At 38.7% G+C, this 27,124-nt stretch overlaps 1 protein-coding gene across 2 annotated transcripts in view; it reads right to left on the bottom strand.

Moving 5' to 3' along the window:
• Positions 1-27,124, bottom strand: part of rab3gap2 (RAB3 GTPase activating protein subunit 2 (non-catalytic)) — a 91,254-nt gene that overhangs the window by 26,398 nt on the left and 37,732 nt on the right. For both annotated transcript variants that reach the window (XM_063055743.1, XM_063055744.1), the window contains exons 10-23: positions 26,274-26,422; positions 25,802-25,881; positions 24,756-24,845; positions 17,359-17,498; positions 16,511-16,727; positions 14,226-14,369; positions 13,588-13,670; positions 12,586-12,650; positions 12,419-12,509; positions 7,698-7,825; positions 7,203-7,416; positions 6,185-6,282; positions 3,823-3,928; positions 2,833-2,993 (exon numbers count right to left, since the gene is read on the bottom strand). In XM_063055743.1, coding sequence (XP_062911813.1) covers positions 2,833-2,993; positions 3,823-3,928; positions 6,185-6,282; positions 7,203-7,416; positions 7,698-7,825; positions 12,419-12,509; positions 12,586-12,650; positions 13,588-13,670; positions 14,226-14,369; positions 16,511-16,727; positions 17,359-17,498; positions 24,756-24,845; positions 25,802-25,881; positions 26,274-26,422 — 1,766 coding nt within the window. The remainder of the gene's footprint in view (positions 1-2,832; positions 2,994-3,822; positions 3,929-6,184; positions 6,283-7,202; positions 7,417-7,697; positions 7,826-12,418; positions 12,510-12,585; positions 12,651-13,587; positions 13,671-14,225; positions 14,370-16,510; positions 16,728-17,358; positions 17,499-24,755; positions 24,846-25,801; positions 25,882-26,273; positions 26,423-27,124) is intronic.

Here is a 27,124-nt window from a genome sequence, read left to right as displayed (position 1 = left end):
GAAGGGGGATTTGATATTGGGTGATGAAAAAATGGCTGAGGCTTTGAGTGACTATTTTGTGTCGGTCTTCATGGTGGAGGACATATCTAACATGTCAAAAAGAGATGTCATTGACGCGATGGGAGGCGAGGACCTCGATACAATAGCTATCACTAAAGTGGTAGTGCTGAGCAAACCTGTGGGCCTGAAGATAGATAAATCACCTGGTCCTGATTGAATGCATCCTAGGGTACTGAAAGAAACGGCAGAAGTTATAGTAGAGGGTTTGGTGATAATTTACCAAAATTCTCTGGACTCTGAGCAGTTCCCGGTGGATTGGAAGATGGTATACATTACGCCACCGTTCAAAAAAGGATATAGGCAAAAGGCAGCTAACTATAGGCCAATTAGTTTAACATCTGTAATCCGGAAAATGCTTGAAGCTATCATTAAAGAAGAAAGACCGAGGAAACTGGAAAGAAATGGACCCATCTGGCAGACGCAGCAAAGGCAGGTCCTATTTGTCAAATTCACTGGAGTTCTTTGAGGATATAACAAGCACAGTGGCTAGAAGGGAACAGATGGATGTTATTTACTTGAATTTCCAGAAGGGGCTGCATAAAAGACTAATCCATAAGATAAGGATGCAGAGAGTTGGGGGTGATGTATTAGCATGGACAGAGGATTGGTTAACTAGCAGAAAGCAGAGCGTTGGCATACATGGGTGTTCCTCTGGTTGGCAATCACTGGTGAGCGATGTGCCGCAAAGGTCGGTGCTGGGCCCACAACTGTTCACAATATACATCAACGATCTGGAAGAGGGAACAGAGCGTAGTGTATCTAAGTTTGCTGATGATACTAAATTGAGTGGAAAAGCAAATTGGGCAGAAGATATTGAGAGTCTGCAGAGAGATTTAGATAGTTTAAGTGAGTGGGCAGGGGTCTGGCAGATAGAGTACAATATTGGTAAATGCGAGGGCATCCACTTTGGAAGGAAAAATGGAAGATCAGATCATTATTTAAATGGTAAAGAATTACAGCATGCTGCTGTGTAGAGGGACTTGGGAGGGTTTGTGCATGAATCACAGAAGGCTGGTTTGCGGGTGCAGCAGGCTATCAAGAAGGCAAATGGAATGTTGGCCTTCATTGCTGGAGGGATTGAATGTAAGAGCAGGGAGGTTATGCTGCACTGTACAGGGTACTGGTGAGGCCGCACCTGGAGTACTGTGTGCATTTCTGGTCTCCTTACTTGAGGAAGAATATACTGGCTTTGGAGGCAATGCAGAGGAGGTTCACCAGGATGATTCCAGAGATGAGAGGGTTAGACTTTAAGGAGAGATTGAGTCACCTGGGACTATACATGCTGGAATTCAGAAGAATGAGAGGAGATCTTATAGAAACATATAAAATTATGAAAGGGATAGATAAGATAGAGGCAGAAAAGTTGTGTTCACTGGTAAGTGAGTCTAGAACAAGGGGACATAGCCTCAAGATTTGGGGCAGAAGATTTAGGATGGAGATGAAGAGAAACTGCTTTTCCCAGAGAGTGCTGAATCTGTGGAACACTCTGCCCAATGAAGCAGTAGAGGCTACCTCAGTAAATATACAAACCCCATTTCCAGAAAAGTTGGGATATTTTCCAAAATGCAATAAAAACAAAAATCTGTGATATGTTAATTCATGTGAACTTTTATTTAACTGATAAAAGTACAAAGAAAAGATTTTCAATAGTTTTACTGACCAACTTAATTGTATTTTGTAAATATACGCAAATTTAGAATTTGATGGCTGCAACACATTCAACAAAAGTTGGGAAAGAGTTAAAATAAGATTGAAAAGTGCACAGAAAAGTCATGCTACTGTGACAATTATAGCCACCTGGGCTCGGGAGTACTTCGGAAAACCATTGTCACTCAACACAGTCTGTTGCTGCATCCAGAAATGCAACTTGAAACTGTATTACACAAGGAGGAAGCCATACATCAACTCTATGCAGAAACGCCGGCAAGTTCTCTGGGCCCGAGCTCATCTCAGATGGACCGAAAGACTGTGGAACCGTGTGCTGTGGTCAGATGAGTCCACATTTCAGCTAGTTTTCGGAAAAAATGGGCGTCGAGTTCTCCGTGCCAAAGATGAAAATGATCATCCAGATTGTTATCAGCGAAAGGTGCAAAAGCCAGCATCTGTGATGGTATGGGGGTGCATCAGTGCCCACGGCATGGATGAGTTGCATGTATGTGAAGGTACCATTGACTCTGAGGCGTATATTAGGATTTTAGAGAGACATATGTTGCCATCAAGGCGACGTCTCTTCCCGGGACGTCCATGCTTATTTCAGCAGGACAATGCCAGACCACATTCTGCATGGGCTACAACAGCGTGGCTTTGTAGACACAGACTGCGTGTGCTTGACTGGCCTGCTGCCAGTCCAGCTCTATCTCCTATTGAAAATGTATGGCGCATCATGAAGAGGAGAATCAGACAACGGAGACCACGGACTGTTGAGCAGCTGAAGTCTTATATCAAGCAAGAATGGACAAAATTTCCAATTGCAAATCTACTACAATTAGTATCCTCAGTTCCAAAACGATTAAAAAGTGTTATTAAAAGCAAAGGTGATGTAACACAATGGTAAACATGCCTCTGTCCCAATTTTTGTTGAGTGTGTTGCAGCCATCAAATTCTAAATTTGTGTATGTTTACAAAATACAATTAAGTTGGTCAGTAAAACTATTGAAAATCTTTTCTTTGTACTTTTGTCAGTTAAATAAAGGTTCACGTGAATTAACATATCACAGATTTTTGTTTTTATTGCGTTTTGGATCTGTTACAGTGGTGAGCAATATTACTCACATCTTTCTCAGCCAGACTGTTTGTTACACCTATAGATACACTTTTTCCAACAAGTGCAGCTAATAACGCAGCTCCAATATTCTCTGCTTGCGCACATGCGGTACGCATTTGCTGCCACCAAGGCGATACCGACTGAAGGTCCCATGAAACATCAATAGCACCTGTAGGAAGACAAGAAATTCAGTTTGGATTAAATGACACTTATAGCTCAGCAATAAGGATGCATTGCTAGGAATGAACGTACTAATAGAATCGGCACCTAAAGGGGTCAGTATAATATTAGAAATAGAGAAGCATTCCCTACTATGCCAGGAATCTGGCATGATTTTCAGACCTCACTATTACAGTTGGAACCTGATGTGAATACAGCAATGAACTACCCAAGATTCTCAACTTATCAGGATGATTTCAAATAATTTTAACTCTGTAAACAATTCCAATGCTATTTTCAATCACAAAATAATCAAATTAACACATTTTTTAAAAAATCTGTTTTTGTGTTATTTGGCAAAATTTATCACTGGATCATTGACTCCGACCCTTGTTGAATCATATCTGTCAACCATCACCTGAGTTGTGCAAGTAAAGCCTATGCAAGATGAAGGAAAAGTGTCTTTGAAGACTGTGACCTACAGGTCCAAACAAAACTTTTGGTCTGTAGAGAAGTTGTCCTTCCCACATGACTGTATGGAACTGAGTCATGGACCACCTAGAGCAGACACCTGAAAGCCCTGAAACAATACCACCAAAGAACCTTACAAAGAAGACTTTGAGGATCAGATTCAAGGACAGGGGCATTAACACCAGTGTACTAGACTAGGCCAACATGAATGGTACCTCCACCACAATAAAGCAACACCAAATCTGATGGTCATGTCATTCAGATGCTACATGATAGGTTCTTCACCAGAACCAATAACTTTGACATTATAATCCACAATGATATCACAAATAACCAAAACAGCAACTCCCTATTTCCAGGCACTTCACCTTTCATTTTGATTAAGTGTGAAAGCGTAATATGGAGGTAGCTAATTGATTCCTGGTTCTTGAGGATTTCCTTCTCCCTGAAGAGCCACATAGAAAGAAGCAGAGACTGGAGGGAAAATAAAGAAAAACAATTAAAACTGCTTTCTTGCCAAATTCACTACATGCATTAAAACGTTAAATATATGTAATAAATCTCAAAATTCCATTATATTCCTATATCAGCAAACAAATCACACTGTAACCAGTGAAGTAAATGTCAAAGAGGATATTCATTAATTTGAATTATTAAGTGGAAAAAAATCAGGCTATTAAAATAAAGGCATTGAAACAACTCATGTCAGACACATGTCAATCCATTTAAAATGGTCAAAGACCTGGAGTGTAATTGACACAAGGCATCTTTATTAACAGACTTCCCATCACCAAACATGACAGAATGCATGCCTTTCAATCATTATATTGATTCCTTTAAACAGCAGTGATAAGTAAATTTATTTTCGTTCTATAAATATTAACAATGGTGCAATGATGCTTGAGTGATAGCACTCTGTGTCCAGTGCAATGTTTCACAACTTTTGAACATCTGTGAAGTCTAAGCAGTCACTATCTAGACACGGGCAGCACAGTGTTACAGCTAGGACAGCTGCTGCCTCAGAGTGGAAAAGACCCAGGTTAGAGAGTCGTTGAGAGATACAGCATAGAAACAGGTCCTTTGGCCAATTAATCACAGGGAGAAAATGCAAACTCCACACAGACAACATTTAAAAATCAGGACTGAACCTGAGTATTCAAGGAGACCATGTTCTTGTACATCTCAGAAAGCCATTATGCAGATGAAACAAGCAATCAGAAAGGTAAAAGGTATGTTGGCCTTTAATATGAGTGAATTTGAATGCAGCAAGATGTCTTAATGCAATTATGCATGTCTTGATGAAAGTACGCTTTTTGGTATACGTACTCAAAATTATATTCATGTCATAGAGGGAGTATACTGAGCTAGTTCCAGACACAGCAGTTTGCCTAACAATGAGAGATTGATAAGACTTGGTCTATATGACCATGAAAGGAGTTCTCACTGAAACTTACAAAATTCTTATAGGGCTAAAGGGCTGACTGGAGGATAAATGAATTTTAGAGGAGCCTAAAGCCAAGTGCAACAGTTGAAAATGAGTAGGCTATTTAAGCCCAAAATTAGAAGGAATTTCTATATACAGAGGGTGCCGAATCTCCAAAAGCAGCAGAGACTTCATCATTTTGTTTGTTAGAAACTGATCATTAGCTTTCTGAATTTTGAGGGAACCTAGGGATGGAGCAGAAAAAAGTATTGAGGTAGAAGATTGGCCATGGTCTTAATAAATAGCAGGTTAGAATCAATAGCCAGTTTGATCTACTGCTTCAATTTTTCTTTATGCATTTGATGTTTCCTTAATGGTTCCCTCACTATGAACATTAGCTCTTCAGCTGAAGTTTCACTGTTAAGGTGTGAACTGCAATTTCCCTTACATGTAAATATAGGTTATGAAGCTGGATTAATATCCTGCAACTTTACTTGATGATGCTTGTATTTTATGTTAACTGTGGCTGGTTGTTTCCCTCTGGAAACTGTACAGGCTACTTGATCTCAGTTGCTGCTTTGTGTGGCACTGGCACATTCACCTGGCAAATGCAAGGGATTCTTCTGGGTCCTCGTGGTTTCTCTCACAACTCCATAGATGTACAAATTGATAGGTTTAACTGCCCGCTCTAAATTGTCCCTAGAGTGTAAGTTAAGTAGTGAAATCTGGAAGTAGGTGATGAGCAGATGTTGCCAGAATTAAGCATGGTATCAAAGTAGGATTAGTACAAAAAGGTGGTTGACTAGCAGTGTGGACTCAGTACGCCAAAGACCTTTATGCTTAATTTCACTATGACTCTATGACAAGACCCACAATTTTGCTGCGAAAAATATACAAACAATTCGTCACTTCAAAATGTACAATAATTGCTGTTTACTTCATAATTTTTAATATAAAGCAACTGATTCTTTTAGATACATGCCTCCAATTTACAGTTTTTACTTGCTGTAACAAAGAGTGGACTACTCTCCATGCATTGGAACAGACTGTGTAAAAATTTCCATATGCAATGCACCCATCATTTTCATTTGCAAAATTAATTACTGGAACATTTTCCAGGAATGCACCCCTTTCCCAAAATGAGGAGCAGTTGTACAAGTACCTTCACATCACTTGAACTAAAAGGGTGGAGGCAAATAAATCTAAATGTATACCAATTGAAGTAAAACTATTTACTTCTAATATGCGATCAGTATGTAGCCATATCAGATCTATTTAGCTAATGCAACTATGAATTAAAAGCATACCAAAAATTGCTGCGGCCTCGCTCCTGCAGACTCCAGCAAACGGCACATTTCCTCCACAGAGCTTTTCCCACATATACATTTCCAGAAAAAGAAATTGCCTGCAATAACACAGGAAATGCAAAACTGCTTTTAAGTATCTTTTTATTCTGTTGAACTTTATATTTTTAGCCATTCATCACAGACATCCATTCATAATAAGCTAACAGCAATAAAGAAATGTCATCATGTACTAATGAGGCAGGAAAGCAAGTTAGACTTGGTGGATATAACAGAAAAATATTTTTTCCCATAACACACCTAAATATGCTACAAAAGCAATTGCCAGCTGAACTTTGTGGGCATTTAAATCAGCTGCTAAGATGATGACAATAGGTAATGCAGTCAGAGCCAGTTTCTAATTTAACTGCAAAGTTGTTCAATATCTAAATATCGCATTCTGATTCATTAAATATATTTGTCAAGATTCATGTTTAAGATTTGGAAAATTGGCATTTTCTTGTTTTAGAGTGACATTGTGGCCTTTTTCTTCAAAGACATTGACAAACACTATTTAAAGAGAGGAAAAAGCTCATTTCAGGTCTATCCAGTCTGGGGATTTATATTAATTGAAATGTAAAAGAGAACAGAAAGACAGTAAATCACGCAGTTGTGAAACTGGCCCTTCAGCCACGTCTGCGCCTGCAATCAAGTACTTATCCACACCAAGCCCATTATCCAGCATTTGTTTCATAGTGTTCGGTGCCATGATCATCCATCATCTCCTACCAGTTAGCATGACGTAAATGGTTTGAGTATTACACATTCTAATGGCTTTGCTGCTGGCCACTTGTTTGGATTTACATAAAACCTTGCTGCATCTAACACAATACATTGCAGCAAACAAAGCTTTTACATGCAGTAGAAAATATTCAATAATTAATATGTGTTGTGGCAAACCACTCGTCAGAAACATTTTACTTAGCTGAATACCAGAAAAAAATTATATTTGTATGACACTAGAATTAACTACAATACATACCCAAAGCAACATATTCTTCTTCACCTACTTTCTTCACATTAACTGCATCTTTTTCATATTCAAGGTATTCCAAGAACATCTGGATTGGAAGTTTATAGATTTCATCTTCCTCAAATTGAACTGTATTTTTGGTATTTCCTTGTCTATAATTATCCAGAAGAGTTTGAATTTTTTCACATTCCCTTTCTTCTAGTCTTAGCAAAGAAGCCAATTCCTTTGCAATAAAGAAAAAAATGCATGTAACAAATAGATGCAAAAAATCTATGTATAAGCTTAGTTTTTCAAGAGAGTTCCAATGATGAGATTTTTAAAAAATAATAAAGGCAAATATCCACAAGTAAAAATACATTATGGCAAGATATGTTAGAATGAAGGTTAAAATGAGGGTAAAACAGCTTGTTTTAAATTACCCAAAAAAAAACGAATGACATTTTAAAAATACATCTCCCATTGTCTATTCATATTTAAATACTGAAAGCAAAAAGAATGACTTACATTGCTGATTTTACCACCATTCTGCTCCACATCTTCAGAGTTGAGTTTGCTTACACATGTATAAAGGTGAAGCAATTTCAGCTGGCTGAGGCAAAATTGCAACAATCCTTCATCAACGCTTTCAGGGTCTAATAGAAGCACAAGAGGGAAGTTCAATTCAATACAACAACCAGCTACAAAGACAAATATTTTGCTGGCAATTTTATTCTCCTTTTCTTCTAATAAAAAATGCAAATGAAGCATGCTGACACCACAATGCTAACACGGAGAATAAATATCTATGGTTCTATTTCCTAACCAGAATCCAACAACCTCTGTTACAGGAGCATTAGGTACAATCATTATCAGGCTTTGATTCAATTTGCTCCCCAAAATCAACTTACTTTCCATTTTCACCTTCCCTGCACCAAGGCCTGAACACTTCTTATCAGTTATTGAATGATTACAGCTTTATAATGATCAAGTGAATTCACAAAATGTTTTCAAATATCAACACAGGAATGTACAGAAAACAAGACTAGAACTGTAAGTGAAATACTAAACATAAGTTCAAATGCAAATGACATAAAATTAGAGCAACACACATAAAAAATGCTGGTGAACGCAGCAGGCCAGGCAGCACCTATAGGAAGAGGTACTATCGACGTTTCGGGCCGACACCCTTCATCAGGACTAACTGAAAGAAGAGACAGTAAGAGATTTGAAAGTGGGAGGGGGAGGGGGAGATCCGAAATGATAGGAGAAGACAGGAGGAGGCGGGATGGAGCTGAGAGCTGGAAAGTTGATTGGCAAAAGGGATACAAGGCTGGAGAAGGGAGGGGATCATGGGACGGGAGGCCTAGGGAGAAAGAAAGGAGGGGAGCCCAGAGGATGGGCAAGGAGTTATAGTGAGAGGGACAGAGGGAGAAAAAAAGAGAGGAAATAGATAAATAGATAGATAAGGGATGGGGTACAAAGGGGAGGTGGGGCATTAACCGAAGTTAGAGAAGTCAATGTTCAATTAGAGTCTGAGAAGGGTTTTACAGCTGGGGAAGAGACAGGTAAACAAATACCTTGGGTATGGATTACAGGCAAGTACAGCTGATAGAGGCACCAGCTCTGCTGCTGAATGAGAATCAATCACCTGGAAGATGTACTGCTAAATAGAGAATGCTGGGATTCCAAGTTTAGTAAACATATCAAAAAGCCATTATAGAACATAGGTTAGTAGAACAGATAAAGGCCTTTTGGCACAGCATGTTGCACCAAATTGATAGAGGTATGCAAAACTTCAGTTAGACTGCACTTATAGTATAGTATTCAATTCTAGTCCATAAGATATAGGAGCAGAATTAGATATCTGGCCCATCAAGAATGCTCCACCATTCAATCATGGCTGATCCTTCTGGCCTCCCCTCCTCAACCCCAGTTCCCGGCCTTCTCCACAGCTGCATTTGGCAACAAATTCCACAAATTCACCGCCCTTTGGCTAAAGAAATTTCTCCACATCTCTGTTTTGAAAGGGCACCCCTCTATCCTGAGGCTGTGCCCTCTTGTCTCAGATCTCCCACCATGGGAAACATCCTTTCCATATCTACTCTTTCTAGGCCTTTCAACATTCAAAAGAGTTAAATGAGATTCCCCCCCTCATCCTTCTGAATTCCAGCAAGTGCAGACCCAGAGCCATCAAACGTTCCTTGTATGATAACCCATTCATTCCTGGAATCATCCTTGTGAACCCCTTCTGGACCAGGACATCTTTTCGAAAACGCGGGAGCCAAAACTGTTCACAATATTCAAGGTGAGGCTCACCAGTGCCTTATAAAGCCTCAGCATCACATCCTTGCTCTTGTATTCTAGACTTCTTCAAATGAATGCTAACATGGCATTTGCTTTCCTCACCACCGACTTTGAAGTTATCTCCTCTGGTTTGGGAGCTTGATGGTTGAGGGGTAAAAACTGTTCATGAACCTGGTGGTGTGAGTCTTGAGGCTCCTGTACCTTCTTTCTGATGACAGCAGCAAGAAGAAATCATGGAGTCTCTGATGATGGATGCTGGTTTCCTACAACAGCATTCCATATAGATGTGCTCAATGATGGGGAGGGCTTTACCTGTGATAGACTGAGCTGTATCCACTACTTTTGCAGGATTATTTGTTCAAGCACCTTGGTGTTTCATACCAGGCAGATAGCAGCCTATCAATATACTCTCCACCACATTTCTATAGAAGTTAGAGACGTCATGCTGAATCTTCACAAACTGCTAAAGTAGAGGTGGTGCCATGCTTTCCTTGTAATTGAACTTGCATGCTGAGCCCAGAATAGGATCTCTGAAATGATAACACCAAGGAATTTTAAATTGTTGACCCTCTCCACTTCTGATCGCCTGATGAGGACAGGCTCATAGATCTTCAGTTTCCTCCTCTTGAACTCAATAATCAGCTCCTTGGTGTTGATACTGAGTAAGAGGTTGTTGTTGTGGCACCACTCAGCCAGGTTTCCAATCTCCCTTTGATTCAGCCTACAACAGTGGTGTTGTCAGCAAACTTAAATATGGCTTTGGAACTGTGCTTAGCCACACAGTCATAAGTGTACAGCAAGTAGAGCAGGGGGCTAATCAGACTGCCTTGTGGTGCATCTGCACTGATAGAAAATGTGGAGGAGAAGCTGTTACCAATCTGAAATGACTGGGGTCTCCAAATGAGGAAATTGAGGATCCAAACACACAAGGAGATATTGAGACAAAGGTCTTGAACCCTATTGATGAGTTTTGAGGAGATGATGGTATTGAATGCTGAGTTGTTGTTGATAAGGAGGCATAATGGTGTCTGCATCTTTGCTGTCCATAAGTTCCAAGATTGAGTGATGAGCCAATGAAATGGAATATGCTGCGGACCATTTGTGCCAGTAGGCAAATTGGAGCAGATCCAACTCCCTCCTCAAGCAGGAGTTGATGTTTCATCACCAACCTCTCAAAACTTTTCATCACTGTGGATATAAGTACTACTGGATGATAGTCATTGGGACAGATTACTATGACCTTCTTAAGCATCAGTATAATTCAATCCTGCGTAAAGCAGGTGGGTACCTTAGACTAATGAAGCGAGAGGTTAAAGATCTCAATGAACACTCCAGCCAGTTGATCAGCACAGGTCTTCAGTACTCAGAGAAGTACCCTATTTGGACTAGATGCTTTCTGTGGGTTCACCCTCCTGAAGGATGCTGTCACGTCAGCCTCAAAGACTGAAATTACAGGATCAATGAGGGGCTGTGGGAGTTTGTGATGGTTCCTATTTGCTTTGATGGTCAAAGTGAGCATTCAGATCATCTGGAAGCGAAGCTTTGTTGTCACCTATGTTGCTTGATTTCACTTTACAAGAGGTGATAGCATTCAAGTTCTGCCAACAGCTGTCAAGCATCCTTCATTGATTCAAGTTTAGTCTGGAATTGTCAATTCTCCCTTGAGATGGCTTTCCAGAGATCATACTTGGACCTCTTGTAACTTTCTTGATCACCAAACTTGAATGCCTTTTATCTGGCCCTCAGATTGCAAATCCATGACTCATCCAGGGCTTCTGGTCAGGGAGGAATAAATGATTTTGTGGGGACGCACTCATCTATGTCTGTTTTCATAAAGTACATGACAACCATGGTGTATTCATTCAGACTTCTGCAACCGCCACAAAAGAAAAACCTGTTTTAGTTCTTTCTCCAGAAGATTTGAGAGCAAAATCAAGGCACTTAGCTCAACGACTCTGCTTCACCATTAAAGCATGGCTGATATTTTTCCAATCTCATTTAAATCCATTTAGAAAATTTAAATCCATTTACTTAACCAATCATTGATGTTGAAAGAAAAATCTATGAAGAACTTCATTTTGCAGACAATTAAATATATCAACAGCAATGAAACTTTACGTTTGCTTCATAGGAGACTAATAACTGTACACTTAGTGGCCATTTTATTAGGCATCTCCTGTACCTAATAAGTAGCCTCTGAATGTATGTCTGTGGTCTTCTGCTGTCGCAGGCCGTCCGCTTTAAGGTGCAATGCGTTGCGCATTCAGAGATGCTCTTCTGCACACCACTGTTGTAATGCGTGATTATTCCAGTCAGCTTGAACCAGTCTGGCCATTCACCTCTGACCTCTCTCACTAACAAGCTGTTCTCATCCACAGAACTGCCGCTCACTGGATGTTTTTTTTTGTGCAGCAATCTCTGTAAACTCTAGAGACTGTGCATGAAAATCCCCGGAGATCAGCAGTTTTTGAGATACACAAACCAACCCTCTGGCACCAATAATTATTCTACGGTCAAAGCCTCTTACATGACATTTTTTCTGCATTCTGATGTTTGGTCTAAACAACAACTGAACCTCTGGACTGCATGCTTTATGCACTGAAGTTGCTGCCACATGATTGGCTGGTTATATATTTGTATTAACGACCAGGTACACAGGTGTACCTCAGAAAGTGGCCCCTGAATGTACTTACAATGGAGGAGGTCAAGTCTAGGGAAGGGAATAGGCAGTGCAAGCTGCTAATGAGTTCAATGTTCATGGCATAAAAGGAACAAAATACAATTAGAAATGCAATCTGATTGCAAAATGATTGGTGAAACTTGTTCAATAGTAATAAGGCCAATAGTCAAGAAAGATGCACCTAAATATTCTCTAGTACTTCTGCAAAACAGAGAATATACCAAGTCAATTTACTAACACACTTATGCAAATTTGTACTGACCTTGGCTCATTAAGTTGTCCAAAAGAGCCTGGATTAAATTTGTTAAGCAAGATAATGGGACATTTTTACTTGCTAGTAGTCTTTCTAAAGCCTGTGTTTGAAAAAAAATTATTACAACCAGAATAAAAAAGTTAAAAAGAATTATTTTTATACTGCAGTTTAATTACCTGCTTTTTCATGGTAGGATATTTAATATCAAGAAGCTGTGTCTTTATCTCGGCTTCCAAATTTTCTGGCAACATAACAATAGAATAACAGATTGGAAAACAAATGAAAATTATAATACAAATACACACAGAAATAAATATAGCTGTTAATTTGTGCCTTTCTTCTGCCAACATTTAACCATTAACATTTCAAAAGTACATATTACGTAAGTATTAGGAATACACAGAAAAATTGTAATATATAGTGTGTTTGCAGTGACCAACATGTCAAGAAATTACAGAGTTGTGGACACATCCCAGCCTTCCCACATGGACTCTGTACACAATTCCTGCTGTCTCAGTAAAGCAGCCAACGTTATCAATGTAATCTTTCCCCTCACCCATTGGGCACAAGATACAAAAGCCTGAAAGCACATACCACCAGAACAGGCTGTCAGTGGCAAGCTTCTATCCCACCATTATAAGACTAATGAAGAGTCCCTGGAATGGACTCTTGATCTCACAATCTCCCACATTATGGCTTTGCACCTTTATTGTCTCCCTGCACAGCACTTTCTCGGTATTCTGCTGCTGTTATTATAACACTGTATTCGCATTCTGTTATTGTTTTCCCTTTTACTACCTCAACGCATTGGTGTGATGTGATCTTAATAGATGACATGCAAAATAAAGTTTCTTCTTTTATCTAGGTACATGTGAACTAATAAACCAATTTATAAATGCAGTAAAACCAGCAAATTGTTCAATCGCTCTACTGGTTTAAAGCAGCAATTAATAAGATATTTTTAAAACTAAAATATGTGGATTAATATTCATGACATTTTGCAAACGCAAGTACTAAAGCATCTTTATGCTTATGTTCATATCTGTTGCCCTGGAATTTTAGTCTGATAACAGCCTTGGAAGACCAATATATTAGTTGTAGTAAACAAGTTATTATGTTACTGTGGTTATTGTGAATAGCTGTTCTTCACATTTACAAAAGAAAGATATGATACCCACCAGGATTAGATATTTTGGTCTTCAACAAAGCAGTTAACCGCTTCAATAAATGCATATCCTTTGCTCTTTCACTTTTCTTATCACTAAAGAACAAAATAGTGCATCAATAGCATTTTCATTTTTTAAATTTAAGACTCTTAATCCATTAAAAACAAACAGCCTATCTGCATATTGGTACTAATACCGAGATCAATACTGAAACAACTTTAACTTGTTTTGTTCTAAACTGCATGGCTAACCTTCTGGATAGCTATACTTATCAACTATGAAGCTTCAACACTTGTTATTAGTGGGGAGGCAGCTGGTACAGATTGCTGGACACTAATTAGGTAAAGGCAATAGCCTGGGGTCTCCTTTCTTCAAAAAAAAACAAAGGAAAGGTCTTTATGATAAAGAGGTGGTTGAAGGTTGTAGACAAAGAAAAGTTTCTCCCACTTGGAGTTCAAAACCTGCAGCTATAAACACAAAATAGAAGTGGTTCATGACTTTCCACTTTTAAGTTACCACTGCTGATCTTCTGAAATGTAGATTCCATTTATGTGCTCAATATTTCCATGCAAGTCTCCAATGGTATTAGGTCAAGTACTGCAGTGAAATACTGAAATGATTAATTATTATCTTTCTGAAAAAAAAAGTACCTAAGAGCAAGATGAAAGGGAACACTGATGGTTTTCACATTACCATCCACAGGATCAATCAGACAAATCTGGTAGGTTTGTGGCTGCCAACCCTGGCTGGTAACATTGTTCAGTCCCATTATCTTGTATCCAGGATATAACAACCTATAAATAAGGAACATTATTGAGAATCGCAAGAATTATATAGCATACAGAATACTATTCAGCTTTTTTTATATACAGACTCAAAATGATCCACATTTTCCAACAAATGATTTTTCCAGCACTGTATACCTCTGCATTCTTTTATAAACAATAAGATATTCAATTTGGAACCAAATTTTGATATTAATATTCCATAAGTGGATTTCAAAGTTTGCACATTAAGTACTTGCAATAAAACATCTGTTTTTTTTTTGCAGAATTCAAACCTGAGTTATCGTGAATGAATTACATTCAGCTCTTTGTCGCAACTTGATCATTCAAAAATATCATAGCTGATCTTTTGCCTTAGTGCTATTTTTCTTCACTAACACCATATCTCTTCATTCCCAAAATTTACCAACACCTATATAACCAACATGAATATACATAGTAAAATAGCTTCCACGATTCTCGAGTAAAGAATTCCAAAAATGCATTATCCTCTTGCTGCAGAAATATCTTCTGCTCATAGAAGAAAGAGAGGTGAGTATAGAAATGTAGGCATAGTAACAGTCTTTTCCCCAAGGTAGGTGAGACCAGTCAACCTCATCTCTCTCCATACAACACTTGCCACCCCAGGAGTCAGTCTAGTCATCCTTCACCTTTTTCCTGTCACTCCTGTATCATTCCATAAACAGGAAGACCAGACCACACCTGTGCACAATATTGTCTCACCTTTCCCCTATATAATTGGACCAATATATTTCTTGTAACGAAAGCCAACAGACCAGTTGCTTTCCTTATTATTTGCTGTACCTCCACATTAATTTTGTGATTTGCTTATAGCATCCAAGCTATTTTCTAAACAGCAACAGCTCTAATTCCATTTCTCACGGATTAGAAAATATTCCACTTTCTTATTAATTCTATGGAAATAGATGGCCTCTTATTTTTCCACATTACATTTAATATATATATATATATCTCTCTCTCTCTCTCTCTCTCTCTCCCCTGAAGCCATTCTCCACCCATCTCTCAACCCCACTGCCACCTGGATATTGTATCGTAAGCAAACTTGGATTCACTACATCAGTTCAGCTAGATCAACAATAGAGACTGTGAACAACTGGACAACTGGGTCGTAGCACTGTCCCATTGCACCCCTCCAGTGAGACACTAAGCAATCCTCAATCCACCAGTCTATAATCACATAATGTCTTGTATGGCATCAACTGAAGACCTTCTACAAGCATAAAATTCATGTCAATTGATTCATGTCTATTCTGCTGTTCAATATAAATTTCCCTTTTAGAAATCCATGTTGAGGATGCATCATGCTCTTATTTTCTAAGTGCCTTTTTACCATTTCATTAATGTTAAGTGACTTTATAATTTGACAAGTGCATTTGTATGTCAGTTAAAATAACAATTTTCAAAGAAATTAAATTAACATTTGCTTGGGGAGAATAGCCTGCAGTAATCTCATTTGACTCTCAAGATATTTCATCAACAGCATAATGAGTTTTCAACAAAGTATAAATCTAGTAAAGGTTTCAATAATATAAAAAAAAGTGTACCCTTGATCTGTTCCCTTTGTACATGGCAATTTTAATGGAACAAATTGGATTAATTTAGAAAACACAGCACTAAATGCAAAATGGGCATTAGGGTAGCCAAACTGCTTCATACAGGAGGAACATATCATCTGTAAAGGCCTAAACAACCTCAGCAAAGTTGGCAGGTAGAGAGCCACATGGCAAAATGCAATAATTGACCTGCAACTCTGGCAAGATTTTGAGTTATAAAGACCTTTTTGACCAGTTGACCACTCGAGGTTAAGCATGACATAGCACAATCTACAAATGCAGAAATTGTCATAAAAAAAAGTTTTGCTGGAAAGAAGTGAATGACGGTGACTGGAAAAAGTTGGGCTTTCAACATGAAAGGTTAAAAAATTACAGCTGTTTAGAGTAGTTTGTTACTCAAACATAATTTAAATAATTATACATGTATTCTTCTTTCCTTTCAAAATAGAATTACATTCAAGAAACCTTAACTCTAAGATGTAAAATGAGGGTCTTCTTCCTTCCATAGTGGATTCAAACACAGCAAGCTCTTAACAGAAAATACAGTGACTTCAGATAATATTCTACTTTACACACCTGCAGTGTTTTCCTACATTAAATGCTCCAACTCTCGGACCTTGCTGGGTGCTCCATATTTCTAGGATTCCTCTCCTTGGAGCGTAGATAACCAGGAATTGAGCCACTCGCCTTAGACCTGTAGGACTGCTGAAGGGAGACACGTTGCTTTTCTCAATTTCTCTTTCATGAAGATCCTCTACCACCTGGATCCAGCCTACCTCTGCATCACGATATCCTAGCAAACAAATTAGATTTAAAGGAGAGACAGCAACTATAATTATCCCTGTGAGAAACCAAACAGAGATTTTAGCACAAACAAGAGAAAATCTGCAGATGCTGGAAATCCAAGTAACACACACGAAATGCTGGAGGAACTCAGCAGGCCAAACAACTGGTTACTCTTTTCCATAGATGCGGCCTGACCTGCTGAGTTACTCTAGCATTTTGTGTGTGTTGCTAAGAGAGATTTTGTTCATTTTGATGAAATATACGATGGAATGGTGGAGCAGACTCAATGGGCTGAATGGCCAAATTCTGCTTCTATGTCTTATGGTCTGATATAAAGAAAGATTTAGCAAATTTGCTTCAGTTACAATAGATAAACTGCATTTCAAACATTAACGTATTATATCAGATGCTGAAAAATACGTTTTTTTATTGTATTTATTCACGGTATCTCAAACTTGTGAATATGATACAAGCAATCCAGATTACTCAGAATGGCTAAGGCTCCCAATTAATTACAAAATTATGTCCTTTAATAATTAAAATGTGAGGTATTGGCCATTGTAAATAAAATAAAAAATTAAATTAGCAAAGCATGTGGTATGTTTGTTACATTGGTTACAGATAAATGCCATCCTCACCTTTCCACATACGTATTGCTACTCCTCTTACTACATCCAGTAATGTGACACGGCCAAAATCATCTGTTACAGCGGCCAGAGTGTTACAAGGTGATAAACAAATATGTTCTCCACGGCGACGGGAATCTGGAATCCCAAATCTATAAAATGGTAAAAAAAAAACACTAATATATAAACTGTCATTTCTATGAGCTTGAACAGTGACACAAGAGCTATTATGATTAATACCGAATTCAAGTTGGTTTAAGAGCTAACCAAACTAGATGGCAATTCAGACAGATGATGGCTAGAGAGCTGCAAGACACTAGGGGACACACTACAAACTTGTGGATAGTGCACAAGAGCTGCAAGGGCATCCTTTGAATCAACAATCAAAGCTACAATGAAATTTAAAAAAACAAGATTTTCTGCTAAGAAATAAAGTCTCCAAGAAGCTTTGGAGACAAGCTCTTGGGAACAGAAATTGGGAACAGATGTTCTCAGGGAAAGGTACAGAAGAAATGTGGCAAATGTTCAAGGGTTATTTGTGTGGAGTTCTGCATAGGTACATTCCAAAGAGACAGGGAAGTTGTGGTAGGGTACAGGAACCGTAGTGTACAAAGGCTGAAGTACAGTAAATCTAGTCAAGAAGAAGAGCTTACGAAAGGTTCAGAGAGCTAGGTAATGTTAGAGATCTAGAAGATTACAAGGCTAACAAGAAGGAGCTTAAGAAGGAAATTAGGAGAGCCAGAAGGGGCCATGAGAAGGCTGGGCTGACAGGATTAAGAAAAACCCCAAGGAATTCTACAAGCATGTGAAGAGCAAGAGGATAAGACATGAAAGAATAGGACCTATCAAGTGTGACAGTGGAAAAGTGTGCATGGAACCAGAGGAAATGGCAGAGGTACTTAATAAATACTTTGCTTCAGTATTGACTATGGAAAAGGATCTTGGTGATCGTAGTGATGACTTGCAGCAGACTGAAAAGCTTGAGAATGTAGATATTAAGAAAAGGAATGTGCTGAATCTTTTGGAAAGCATCAAGTTGGATAAGTCGCCGGGACCAGATGATATGTACCCCAGGCTACAGTGGGAGGCGAGGGAGGAGATTGCTGAGCCTCTGACAATGATCTTTGCATCATCAATGAAGACAGGAGAGGTTCCGGAGGATTGGAGGGTTGCGGATGTTGTTCCCTTATTCAAGAAAGGGAGCAGAGATAGCCCAGGAAATTATAGACCAGTGAGTGTTACTTCAGTGGTTGGTAAGTTGATGGAGAAAATCCTGACAGGCAGGATTTATGAACATTTGGAGAGGTATAATATGATTAGGAATAGTCAGCATGGCTTTGTCAAGCCTGTTTGAATTTTTTGAGGATGTGACTAAACACATTGATGAAGGAAGAGCAGTAGATGTAGTGTATATGGATTTCAGCAAGGCATTTGACAAGGTACCCCATGCAAGGCTTATTGAGAAAGTAAGGAGGCATGGGATCCAAGGGGAGTTTGCTTTGTGGATCCAGAACTGGTTTGCCCACAGAAGGCAAAGAGTGGTTGTAGATGGGTCATATTCTGCATGGAGGTCGGTGACCAGTGGTGTACCTCAAGGATCTGTTCTGGGATCCTTACTCTTCGTGATTTTTATAAATGACCTGGATGAGGAAGTGGAGGGATGGGTTAATAAGTTTGCTGATGACACAAAGGTTGGGAGTGTTGTGGATAGTGTAAAGGGCTGTCAGAGGTTGCAGCGGAACATTGATAGGATGCAAAACTGGGCTGAGAGGTGGCAGATGGCGTTCAAGCCAGGTAAGTGTGAAGTGGTTCATTTTGGTAGGTCAAATATGATGGCAGGATATAGTATTAATGGTAAGACTCTTGGCAGTGTGGAGGATCAGAGGGATCTTGGGGTCCAAGTCTGAGTCCATAGGATGCTCAAAGCAGCTGCACAGGTTGACTCTGTGGTGTATTAGCCTTCATCAATCGTGGAATTGAATTTAGGAGCCGAGAGGTAATGTTGCAGCTACACAGGACTCCAGTCAGACCCCACTTGGGAGTACTGTGTTCAGTTCTGGTTGTCTCACTACAGGAAGGATGTGGAAATGATAGAAAGGGTGCAAAGGAGATTTACAAGGATGTTGCCTGGATTGGGGAGCATGCCTTATGAGAATAGGTTGAGTGAACTCGGCCTTTTCTCCTTGGAGCGACGGAGGACGAGAGGTGACCTGATAGAGGTGTATAAGATGATAAGAGGCATTGATCGTGTGGATAGTCAGAGGCTTTTTCCCAGGGCTGAAATGGCTGCCACAAGAGGGCACAGGTTTAAGGTGCTTGGGAGTAGGTACAGAGGAGATGTCAGGGGTAAGTGTTTTTTTTTAAACACAGAGTGGTGAGTGCGTGGAATGGGCTGCCGGCAATGGTGGTGGAGGCGGATATGATAAGGTCTTTTAAGACTCTTTTGGACAGGTACATGAGCTTACAAAAATAGACAGCTATGCGTAACCCTAGTAATTTCTAAGGTAGGGACATGTTCGGCACTACTTTGTGGGCCGAAGGGCCTGTATTGTGCTGTAGATTTTCTATGTTTCTATAAGTGGCCAACTGGTGGCACAGTGGCATCAGCGCCGGACTTCAGAGCGAAGGCTCCCGAGTTTGAATCCAGCCGGCTTTCCATCCATGCTGGGTTGAGCATCGAGCTAGCAACTCGGCCTCGTAAAAATAAGAAAGCCTGCTAAAAAAAACTCCATCATGACGGCATCCCGATGACTCCACTCTGAGTTAAAGGCTTTCTTCATCATGTTTCTATAAGCTACATTAAACATGTACAGAACAGCTAATAGGTAGAAATAAACATGGAATGGAAATTCATATATTTAGTTTAACTCCTTTTGCTCTTTAACAAATACTTCCAGGATCTTGAACCCACAACTATTTCCAAGTGAATACCATTTCCAACTTAGAAGAAAATTGGAGGTGTTCATTCTATGTTCTCTGTTCCGCTGTCCTTGTCATTTTAGGTTGCACTGGATTAAGAGTGGGCTTTTGAGTTGCTGCAATGCATTCAATGCAATTTTATTGTGCTGATAATGGAGAAGATTAATGTTTAGGCTGGTGGATGAGATGCCTATCAAAATAACTTTTGCCTTTTGGTTTTGAACTGCTGATTTTTGCAGACTAGACAATATAGATAAATCAATACCAGTCCCATTTTGCATCTTGTAGGTAGCATAACTGTTTTTGAGTCAATAAGCAGGTTATTTGCTGCAGATTATTCACTGTAGCTCAGACCTGCACCTAAAGCCAAGCTTACGTAGATGTTACAATTAACTTTTAATCAGTCAGACTGCTAAATACCTGCTCTACCTGACTCTGCTTTGGACACTTTTAACTTGCACTGGACACTTACAACTTGATTTTAACTGACATGTGGCTGTTGTGTTTTACTATTTATTGTTATGTTTATTATTTAGCGTTGTGTTTGTTATGTTATGATTGCACTGCTCCTGAGAAACACTGTCTCATTCTGCCCTGCAGAGCTGATGTACGGTTAGAATGACAATAAAGTTTTTTGAATCTTGAATCCATTGCTGACCTCTAAATATTGCTCATGAAAAAGATTCTATAGTACTAAAGCCACTTAATATCAAGGAAAGGTGGTTAGATTGTTTTTTTAAAACAAGCTGCCATTGTGATTGTAGATGTTATTTGCCCTTTGACACCCAAATTTTGTTTTGCTATTTGATAAAAAATGAACACTAAGTATCAGTGAATATCCCCACATTTGATCAAAGGGAAGGCAACTAATGAATCAGTCAAGAATGATTGCCTTGAGGGCACTATCCCAAGGAAGTTCAACAATCTGCTAGGACCTGGATGTCTATCCTACAATCACCACCTCCTTCCCTTCTGCAAGGTTAGACTCCAACTGAAGGAATGTTCACCTTGAATCTACTTGATGCCATATTCAAAAGCTGCCTTTACATCAAAGCAGTCACTCTCAATTCACCTTTCATAGTCAGCAACTTTAGCAATAATCCAACGAAGCAATCTGAATTTAGGAGAACCAGGAGTAACCTAAATCTTCCACTAACAAGTGCCACTTGAAAGCTTATTTGACAACATCTGGGATTGTCTTGGTACCAGAATTGGTTGACAAAAAGTCTGACAAGTTAGTTGATGGATAAGATTGTTAGGATATAACTATATCTGCGAAACAGTACTCTCAAAACTGGTAATTCTCATGTGATACCAAGGAGAACTTGCAGCCTAATCTAGGCTGGGGACAATATTTTCCATGTCTGAAAGAAATCTCAAAAACCTTTCTGAGTCTATGCTGAAGGAGACAGGGTAGGAGGTTGATATGGACCACAGTTCTGATGTGGCCTTGGTAGGCCTGCAAAATAAATGTACAGTAATTCAATGTAGCTCTCAGCTAAATACACTTCACAGCCTTTTACATACTTCCAAACTGTAGTGACTGTTGTAATAAATATAGCTGCCAATACAAATGCAATTGTTTACATAATGCAAATATAATTTTTGGTGGTATGACTCAAGAGGTAAATGTTGCTCTAGGCACAAGAAATTATGGAAATATCAGAAAACTGTACAAATTTCCTTTTTCAACTCTGAAGGAAGAAACAAAAAACTGTTAAGTATTAAGAGTGACAATACAAGAGAAATTACTTCCATCACAAAACTTAAATGTCAAAAAAATGATGCCTTGAGTGAAAATAGAATGCGACATCTAATAATTTTTGTTAATATGCAATGGCAGAGTGAGAAGTTTTCAGTACACAGTAGTTGCACAGATTTTTGTATATTAAGTGTTAGCTTAATAAAGTGCTGTTAGAACCTATGATTCCCAAAGCAGCGCACATCTGGAACCCACGTCACATAAATAAATAGTAAAATAAGCTCTTAAACAACCTTTTTTTCCCCAGGATACAAAAAAATGCCTTCAGCTGCCAAATATGACTAACTATCGTGCAATTGCTGATAACTTGCAAAACCACAACACGAGATGAGATAACAGAGGGTGGATGAGGACAAAGCAACAAATGTTTTATATCAACTTATACAGGAGAAATTTTTAATTACGCAGTTAAGAAACTAACCCACATGCATCCTTTAGTATTAGTTTACTAAGCAGGTCAACAGAACACTGTGAATAGACTAAAAAAAGTGATTAAAAATGTTCAGTGATGTTGGATTTCCTTGTGTAACAGTACACTAAGCTCCCTACTGATATGTTGCAAGTTCCAGAATTATTAACATGTAGCCAAAGAGGTGCAATGTTTGTGAGCAGCTCTTAAAGTACCTATCCTAATAAAGCAACATTCTGAAGGCAAGGCAGTGTTCACAGGGAATCTTGACAGGTTAGTGAAGAGCAGTGTTCTTTGTGCGTGACAGCTACAGAGATTCTTGAAGATTATAGCCTGACACTTTCCTAGAAACAGCCTTCAGGAGTATCTGCAAGGGCATGAGTGGAGTCAATGAATGATTGCACTTTAGGGAAATCTGCACTGGATTCAAACACTCATGTTTGAGAAAATAGCTGGGATCCCCTTTGTTTATTTCGGACTCTGTGGTGCATAACTGGCGGAGGAGATTAGTGCTGAATGGTTTAACTAGCACTGGATACATGTACTTGTGTGGCCATCAGATACTACACCTTGCTTAGGGCAAACAATTTTTAAGTAGCGCCAGTTGCATTCACGTGTTCAAAAAGCAATGATTTTTGTCACTGATAGTTGTCGAGAAACAAGCAGTAAGACAATTCACAACTGTTTTGCTCACTGTGGTTTCAAGCATTCATACTTAGAGATGCCAGAAGCATACGGAGTGAAATGAAAGGAACTCACTACTTTAGTAAGTTAGGACCTACGAAGAATTTGAAGGGATCTGCAATCATCTGGAATGTTACAATGAAAATGAAGGCTTAGAGAATGCAATCGTCGATAGCATTGTATGACGACAATCTAGGTGCCTGTGCTGATTTTGTTCATTTACAGTCAATCAAAACAACGCGCCAGCATTCAGGTATACTGGATGAATTCCTCCATTGATAACAATTAGGAACTAATACACAGTTTTATAGTACTGTAGTAGTATTGATAGTGTTCTAAATGGTTCTGTAGTTTATTTAAATACATAATCTGTTACTCAGTTAAACAATAGTTCATCTTTTAACTACTCCCATGAAACTTTGCCCTATTGCGGCAGCTGCTTAAATGAACCAAAATGTACTGGTCCCGATGTGTCCCAATTAACCAGAATTAACAGGAAAATATTGATTGTTACACTGCTGCTTACACAAGTTTGGGGAGTTTACACTTTACTTTATTGTCGCCAAACAACTGATACTAGAGCGTACAATCATAACAGCGATATTTGATTCTGCACTACACGCTCCCTGGAGTACAAATCGATAGTAAATAGTAAAAATTTAAATTATAAATCATAAATAGAAAATAGAAAAGGGAAAGTAAGGTAGTGCAAAAAACCGAGAGGCAGGTCCGGATATTTGGAGGGTCAAAAAAAGAAAAGAATTACAGGTAAAATAAAATTCCTGCTGACAATACCAGAGACAGATATCATAATAAATGGCAAGATAGCCAAAAAAAACCTACTGCAGGAAGACAACAGGTGATACACTATCTCTGAAGGGAAATGAAGAGTCGACAGTTCAGGTCTGGATAACAGATTTCCTCTATTGTAACAATTCTATGGAGAGAGGAAGAGACAGGGCTATTTGTGCACAAATATTTGATGGTAACAAAGTCAATTAATAAAGAATATGGATTCAGGACTTATTAAGTGGAGAAAAAAGTGCCAGGAGGTTTTGCTAAACATATACGTAGGATACCTCAGCTCTGCTGAGTATTTCGCCCAATTCCAGGCATAATGTTTTATGAAGGATATGAAACGACTGAATTAGCTGCAGAAAAGATATGGGTGAGTAGTCTGAGGAACTAGGAATTGTCATTACATGCGCAAGTTGAAGAAGCAGTGGTTACTTTTCTTGAAGACTCTAAAGGAAATTCAATCAGGCAAAGAGATCCACTGGCTGCAGGGATGATAACCATACTATTTAATATCAATGACAAACAATAGGAGTGAAAAAAATGTAAATGCCAGACAACATTTGTAATGCACTGACAGGTTCTCAGATACAATTTCAGTCATATGAGAAAAATGCCCTGCAAGAAATAAACTGCAAGGCAGGGTTGTAAATCTAGCGACTAAAACAGTCTCTAACTTTCTTGAAAAAACTTCTAATAACAGCACTGCATGTTGCAAAAACAAATATCAGAAAACTACGGCTGCTGTGATTACGAAATCCTTGACAGACATTATGTGAAGAATACTGTTGCATTTCCTCAATGTTTTTCAAACAGTTGTTAACTGTATAGTTAACCCACCTTACAGGAAGAGGGGTTGCAGGTTCAACCTTTGGCTTCTGCTTTTGCACTGCTTCTTCATCATTTTTGTTTTTCCAGCCAAGCCACCCACTGGAAAAGGTACCAAAAGTCTCATGTAACTGTCAGTAAAATAAACTCTCAACAGGTTGAAAGATGCCAACCAAGCATTTATGTATTCTAAACACCATTTATGTATTCTAAGCACTGTTTATAACGTTACTGCAGGAGTATAAAAAGTTACTGCGGTGAGACCATTAGGGCAGCAGAATGGCACAGGTAACAGAGCCACTACCTCTCAGCACCAGAGATGCTGGTTCAATCCTGACTTCACGTACTGTCTGCAGGGAGTGCACACATTCTTTCTGTGACCCCATGGGTTTCCTGCAGGTTCTCCAGTTTCCTCCAACATCACAAGGACCTGCAGGTTTGTCGATTAATTCGGCATTGTACAGTATATTGCCTCTAAAGTGTAAGTGAGTGGTAACATCTGAGGGGACTTGATGAGAAAGTCGGGAGAATAAATTTAGAATTAATGCAGAATTAGTGTAAACGGCTGCCTGATGGTTGACATGGACAAAGTAAATTGAGGTGGTCATTTCTGTACTCTATGAATCACTGACTAAGACCCCAAATAAAGGTCGGAATTTGCACAAAAGCAACTAACAGGCAATGATCTAGAATCTAGCAGTATTACTTGAGAAGGCAAATTTTAACTTGAATAAACTCATCTTCTCTCGATGACACAGTAATAAAACGCACCTTTATAATTCGTCTTGAAATGCAAAGCAATATTAAAAAGATAATTGAAATCTGTATCTGCAAGAAATAAACTAATCTTCCTACATGTACTTCAGGTGATAATATGCAGAAAACAGTCAAATATCTCCACAGGCTTGAAAACTTAAAACATATAGTTGTAGGAACTGTCAAATCTAACCTATGCTATTCCACATATAAACAAACATAATTCAGACTACACATGAAATACAAGCAACAGCTACAGCTACAGCAACACTCAAACAGCAACAAAAAGATTGCTCTCTTACCTAGCTGCATTAAATAAAGCTGATGTGAGTTTGCTGGCAACTGCTAAAGCAACGTGTGATAGCAAAGGCTGAGTGCTACCCTGTAACCCAATAAACAGCATATCAGAAAGATCACAAGAGAAAATCTGCAGATGCTAGAAATCCAAGCAACACACACAAAATGCTGGAGGAACTCAGCAGGTTAGACAGCATCTATGGAAAAGAGTGCTGTTGATGTTTCTGGCCGAGACCCTTCAGCAGGACAGTAGGGTTCCTCCAGGGTTTTGTATATGTTGCTATATCAGAAAGATCCTTAAGATGCTCGACCTTTGAATTACAATTGCTTTCCAGCATAGATGTATTTGCAGATAAATATTTTAATTCTAAATTTAAAGTATTTATTTGAAACATTTGTTCAATTAATTCATTACTTACAATACACAAAATGTATGAGAAGTAATTTAAATAAATACAAAGTCATAAATACTCATACCTCCAAAGCATAGAAAAACCCTGTGAATGGACCAGAACCAACTGTTACATGTGATGACATGGCTGGTGGGCTGCTCTTTACAGTGGCATTTACTCCGCCTAAAATAGAGGCAGTCTTCAACTGATCAAATGGACACAGTGTCATGATTCCTGGCATAAAAGAGAAAGAAAATTATGACCCATGAAAATATGTTCCATACTGCAAATATCTGCTTCCAAAAAAAAGGACAGGGTAGCAACATACTGTATATTCAAAGTATTGAAAGAAAATGAGAGCACATCATGCAAATCAATTTCAAAATAATGTTGCTCCAGAGTGGTATTTTTACAATGTTGAAAGTAAGTATGCATTTATAAATGCTTCAGCACAGCACTGAAAACAATTGAAACCCTTCACTCAATTAAAGTCCATTCATTTTATGGCAGCAGATTTGACAGTTAAACCATGCACAAACCCAAACATTTTACCCTTCAACCCTTCTGCTTCTAATAATCATAATTCCTTTAGGACGTTCCTTTAAAGCTAGTGGTTAGACCAAGCTTTTAGGCAAGTAACATTTTGCCTCATGCAGCTACTTGAAAATATTGTTACAAAATTACCTCATGAGGTTTTGTTATGTTAAGGGTTTTAAATGAATTGAAACTGCCACTGTAACTAACTAACCTAGCCAATAACTGTAATACACTGATTTCCCCATCTCTACATATTGAAGCATATACCCTACTGAAAATATCGAAGTTAATTGCAACACAAACTTATAAACTGGAGGAAAAAGGTAACACTGAAGAATTCATAACTGACTCCAACATCAAAGGGAACTAAGAGAAATATTTATCAAGTAAAATTTGAAT

This window comes from Mobula hypostoma, chromosome 8, assembly GCF_963921235.1.
Source record: "Mobula hypostoma chromosome 8, sMobHyp1.1, whole genome shotgun sequence".
Classification (NCBI taxonomy): domain Eukaryota; kingdom Metazoa; phylum Chordata; class Chondrichthyes; order Myliobatiformes; family Myliobatidae; genus Mobula; species Mobula hypostoma.
This window is presented reverse-complemented; position numbering and strand designations above follow the sequence as displayed.